The sequence below is a fragment of the Mirounga leonina genome, unplaced genomic scaffold, assembly GCF_011800145.1.
Source record: "Mirounga leonina isolate KUSES-001 unplaced genomic scaffold, KU_Mleo_1.0 Mir_168, whole genome shotgun sequence".
NCBI classification, from domain to species: Eukaryota; Metazoa; Chordata; class Mammalia; order Carnivora; family Phocidae; genus Mirounga; species Mirounga leonina.
This window is the reverse complement of record NW_023270426.1, coordinates 51,863,253-51,869,014: the sequence shown is the minus strand read 5'-3', so window position 1 is coordinate 51,869,014 and position 5,762 is coordinate 51,863,253. Positions and strand designations below refer to the sequence as shown.

Here is a 5,762-nt window from a genome sequence, read left to right as displayed (position 1 = left end):
ATTCCTTTCTAATGGACATTTAGTGCTCCCCACTCCCCAAGACCCCCCTCTTACCTCAAGCCCTCATCTCTTACAGGGTCATTTTACAGAAGTTAGTAAGGTCAGAAAAGAAGTGGGCACATCGCTGAGAAAATGGGGTGCTGCTTTCCTTTGGGGGACCTGGCCATCGTGAAGCTTATGACAGGGGTGGGTAACAAGTGACTCAACATAATTCCACAGTTCCAAAAATCCTTCAAACATGATCCCTGTTGTATGCCATTTATCCCTTTCTCATCGCTGCCAACTCCCTTCAAAGTTCGGGGGCTCTCTCCACACCTAGTAGCCAGTGTGGCCACGTGGCTGGCTCTTGCCACACGGACAGGAACAGAAGTGAGGCGTGCAACTGCCCTATCACTTGCTTTAGAGGAAATCTGTCCTGGGCTTACTCTCTTTCCCACTCCTGAGTCCAGCTGGAGTCTGGATGTGGTGGCAGGCAAGGGCAATGCTGTGTGGGGTGGCCAACTCATTAAATGAGAAGAACCTGGGTTCCTGAATCCCCACCCGCCTCATTGCTCATTTCAGAATTGGGAAGGGAAGCCAAGGAAATAGGAGACACCCAAATCCTTCCTTCCCTCAGTTCTCACTTGTGTGCAACAGCCGCATCATGCTCTCTTCAGCTCGGAATGTTAGCACAACCTCATCTACTTGACTAAAGTTAGAGTATTTTTATATACATTATTCCACATAGCCATTGCAGTAATTCTAAGGGCAGATTCGCGTCTTATTTCATAGGTGAGGAACTTGGCCTCAGACGGCTCAGTAGCCCATCCGAGGTCGGAGTGATGGCCTGGCCAGGTCCCCTATGCACTCAGCCTGGTCATGAGTGTTGAGTTACCATTAGATGAACGGAGCTGTTTGGGCAGTAATGAGTTCTGTGTGCCTGGGGGTGTTCAGAGGTGGTCAGACGTGGGCTGGGGATGTCACAGGAAAGATTCAAGCACTGGAAAGACAGTGGGGGGCTTGATGGCCCTTGATATTTTTTCTGAGGTTCCCCCGAATTCTCTGACATTTTAGTGCCTACAACGTAGGCTTCTTCCAAACTTTATTTTCTCCTGAACTTTAGAAGTAAATGAATATATCTGAGGAAGCCCATTGCTACAAAGAAGACGAGGTAGAAAAATGCAAAAAGAATCAATGAAGAGACTAATGAGATTTTCGAGAACCAAGAAAGGCAAAATTTAATTTGCATATAGGTATAAACCACACCCCACCTGGCAAGTGTTAGGCCATGGCACAAACCCCTCTGTCAGAGTCACAAACGTCAGCAGATTTGCAAAGTTACTGGACACAAACATTATACTTCTCAAAGTAACACACAGGTCTGTCCATCACACACACACACACACACACACACATAACAAAGAAATACATTTAAATAATTCTCTGCCAAAGAGAGATGAGGATGGTAATCACGCTACCTCACATTTGGACAGCACTTTACAGTTTACAACCTAACTCATTTTGTCCTGAAGACAGCCCTGTGAGGTAGGCAGCACAGGAATCAAGATTAGTTCCATTTTGCAGATGAGGGAACGGGCTCAAGGAGGCTTTAGCACTGGCCTCAGGTTTCCCAGCTCACAGATGGACATCCGGGCCTCGGGCTCAGGGCCAGGGCACCTCGGCCGGCTCTTCCACAACTGCCTTTCTAGGGAAAAAACGAAATGGACTGTGCAAAAGACAGTGGTCAACATCCAGGAGAACTCTTCTTTTTCTTGGGCAGATGAGATCAAGTACAATCAACACTAACGTTAATCTCAGGCTGTGTGGTGGCCAAGATGAATAATTTTCTCAGTCATCCCTGTGTTTATACCTACAACCAAATGGTTGTTTTCTACTCCAGCTCTGCCCTGTCTTGATTTTAAGTCACTCACAGCCATGGAAAAAAAAATGATGCTGTGATTAGATTTCATTGACTCAAGTCTTATTATCAGGATTCACGTAGGGGCATCTGTAATCAAGTCATTATCTACACTTACAATCGGCTGTCTTACTGAAATGAAAATGAACCACGTTCATGTATTCCTTCTGGCTGTGGACATTAGCCTGGCTCTATTCTTTAGCCATAAATAATATATAATTTATTCCACCATGTAATATATATCCCATATATAGTATATCCTATTTCAATAGCAGTAAAAATGATAAAACTTCACAGGTTGAATTAAAAAAAATCTTTAGAGCAAAGAGAAAGATTTTTTTTTTCCAGGGGGAATAAAATCAAACTTTGCAAAGAAAAGCTAAATAAAATCCTTTATTTTAAAATAAAAGTTATTCTGGAGGGGGGAATAACCCCTCTATTGCATTACTTTTTTAGTTAAGAATTTAAAAAGTGGCCCAGTCATTGCCAACCCAAGTTTTGTCTTGTATAGTGAGAGAAGAGGTAGTAACCCATCATCATATACTCCAAATGGGAATGTGACAGTTTTTTCTCTTCTAAGTTATTCAGTATCTATGAGTTTCATTTGTTTTTAAGCAGTACTTTAAGATGTATGAAATCTAACAAACATTAATGGGGGCTTTGTGGGAGAGCCACTTGAAATACTGCAACCGTAGTTTAAAATTCTCTCTTTAAATTCCTTCAGAGAAACACTAAGGAAAAGTGACAACACTCCACTTCATGCCTAAACCTGTCACATAATACGTTGGCTTAAGTAAGAGATTTGTCCCTGCAGCAAAACTGGATGTTAATAACCAAAGGCATCCCCTAAAAGTCCCAAGATAATTTCATGGACAGTACAAAATGTGGGCATTCATCTGAAAGCATGAAATTGGCTTTTACTTCTGATTTCCTAGGTTAATTTAGCAATAATACAAGTGTTTGCTATTTGGTTGTTAGGGGCTGGCCTGCTTTCTGCTCTTAGAAGTGGGTCTCATATAATGGAATAAGGGCAGACACAGCTGGGAGTGCACACCCCAACAATAAATACAAACTTGAAAGGCAGAAGAGGATGGGTGCTTTAACAATCAGAAGCACTGCAAATTGCTCTTGGCGATTTTAAATGTGACCAAATTGAGTTTTTAAAAAATGCACATTCTTATCCCAGATGGTCCAGAAGTGGTGCAGATCATCAAAAGGAGCTCCCTTGGAGGTAGAGTTCTCTCTTTTTGCAGTTCCAGCAAGGTTTCAGACTCTAGTAAGGAGGAGGGGCATGTAACTTAAGAAAACTCTAAGGGTCACCATAGCAACTAACGGTGCCGTAGCCGACCACTGGGGGGCGCTTCCAACATTTTGCAGGAAATAGGCGACACAGCTTTGTCACTAAGTTGAGGAAACCCTGGCTCTCCAGAAGGGGAGGAGCATTTGGAAATTCCTCTCTCTCTCGTTTTTCTTTAGTAAGAAGGGCTTTAGTGCCTCTGGGAATATTTGGGTCAGAGAAATAAGGGTCCACACACCGAATGACCTCTTCCCCTCTGGAATACTTTGCAGACTTCAAAGCAGAGCGCATGGACCTGTCCACATGTTGTTTTGCCTGAAACTACTATGTGTGTGGTCCTGTCACTGATTTTTCCTGGTTTTAGTCCACCTTCCAAGACTATGTTTTTGAGCCAAAAAAGTTAAGCTTTATTTTCCTTTTCTTCGGCAAGACCTTGAGGTGCTTGGTGAAGTTGACATATATTAGTTCAAACCCTCAGTATGTGAACACTGAGAAATAAATTGCAAGTTATGCATCGTTAGGATCCAAACAACCCATGCTTCTTATCATGCATTAAAATGCATCAACCTCTTACTCGAAACTAAAGAGAACAAACAAGCAACTTCTTAAAAAAAGAAAAAGAAAGCATTCATAAGTAACCCTCCTTGGGTTTAGTGCTACACTGTTGGCTAATATGACCTATTGAAAATAGTTTTGGAATGGTCTTAAAATATTATAAATATTCTTTTACTTACTTGATATTTCACTATATAGTTATGTACAGAGATGGCCCTTACCATGCAGGAAAAATGTACATTCTCCACCTCTATGGTATATTATCAACGCAAGTGCTTCCACTGGGCCTTATGAGCCAGCAAGCTGAATTTATTAGTCAGCCGTTAGTTCTAACAAGATAATTAAAGTGCAAAGAAGGAGGGAAAACAGCTAGACAGATCAATTTTTTTCAATGTCAGCATCAATATACTTCATGCCTCTAGGAGAAATCATCAGGCGCAATAGGCTCAGGTAACAATAACTCTGTATTTTTCCTCTTTCTTCTTTTAAAACAGAGCTCTCCCTGAGAAGAGAAGAGGGAGGTAAACGTGAGTTAGCCCTATTTCTTCAACAACCATCAAACCTGGGGAAAGTAAGGTCACTTCCCCAGCACAGGGTAGCAGGTCTAACCCTGCATTTGGTCTTCGGAGAGAGGAGCTGTTGAGTGGTTGGTCCCATCTTCCATACACGTAGAATATTTGCACTCATAAATATCCCAATATTTAAAAACAAAGATGACCGGGGAAGAACTGTCTACCAATAGCACACAAACGTGTGGGTTTTAAAAAGAAAATCCCATTAAACAATGTTTTAAAAAATACAACCAGTATTCATAGTGAGCGTAAAAATGGTTTGTGTAAATCAGAAAAAAAAATCCCACATTCCTGTGGGGAGAATGGAGGAGAAGGAGCCCAGCAAGGTGCAGAGATGACTTTTAAGTATGTCTGGTCACTCAGCCTAAAACCCCGTGGCCCTTTGTGGCCTTCCGTCCCATTCCACAGTTCCGTGGGTGAGGTGTGCGGGCACCTCTCTGCAAACTCTGCACCTGCGTCTTTGAGGGCACTGGCTTCTCAGGCCCCACAGCCTCAGGGAGAAGCCCCTACCCCACCTGAACTGGAATCCCCTGGGGCAAAGCCTACTGAGTGTTTACGTTTAAAAAAGTTACGTTCACGCGGCTGTCATCGTGTCTTTCTTGCCCTGTTGCCCAAAGACCAAAAAAGCAGTTTCAGAACATGCCACTCCTCCAGCGTAAATAGTTAGAATGCACTAAAAACCATGCACATGCTGTAGACTGAAATTGCTCATGTGGTGGCCCATCCCTACAGAGGAAGCCTCGGCTTTTCTGGAAGCTTGTAATACAGAAAATATGACAGAGGCAGTTATAAACCCTAAGAGAAGACTAGCAGATGTACCCAGGCCAGTGCAGTGCCAGACAAACCGCTCAGGCCTTTTCCACTCTCCTCGTCCGCGAGTTCTAACAGACCACGGGAAGGCTTTGAAATCGACCTTCTTACCTGCTTCCTTAAAATGGCTACCTGCACCTCCTCTATGACCTTCCCTTATGAAAAACACACCATCAGCTCTACCAAGGATCAATGTTTTCGCCTTCCCACCCCAAGTCTGAAAGCATCTGTCTTTGACCCCAAACAGCTGGGCTTTCCTGGCTGGAGACAGAATTCCAGGTCCGTTCCATCTTCTTTGGTGCACGGAGGAGACTGGCTTTGGCTCTGTCCCCCGTCCTCTCGGCACTGTGGGAAGCATGGCATGCACTGTTCTATCCGTCCCGCTTTCCATGAGAATCCTACAGACTCAGGGGCGAAGCCGGACCTTCAAGCAGGGAGCCGAGGTTCAATTTTTAGTGACAGTTCATACAGCGTATCTTCATCTATGATGAGGGCTTTGTCAAGCAGGTACTGAGTGACCTGGAGGAACAGGGAAATCCTAGCTTTGGGTTCCTGCAGAACACGAGTATGCACACTTTCTGAACGGAATCGGGCACAATTCAACATTTTCTCTTGAACATTTGAAAATGTT

General features: G+C 43.6%; 1 protein-coding gene across 3 annotated transcripts in view; it reads right to left on the bottom strand.

Annotated features, from left to right (window-relative positions):
- Positions 1-2,250: 2,250 nt before the first annotated feature.
- The window catches only part of RASGRF2 (Ras protein specific guanine nucleotide releasing factor 2), a 237,917-nt gene continuing 234,405 nt past the window's right edge, over positions 2,251-5,762 (bottom strand). For all 3 annotated transcript variants that reach the window (XM_035014761.1, XM_035014762.1, XM_035014763.1), the window contains one exon: positions 2,251-5,650. In XM_035014761.1, the coding sequence (XP_034870652.1) occupies positions 5,558-5,650 (93 nt within the window). In that variant the 3' untranslated portion in view covers positions 2,251-5,557. The remainder of the gene's footprint in view (positions 5,651-5,762) is intronic.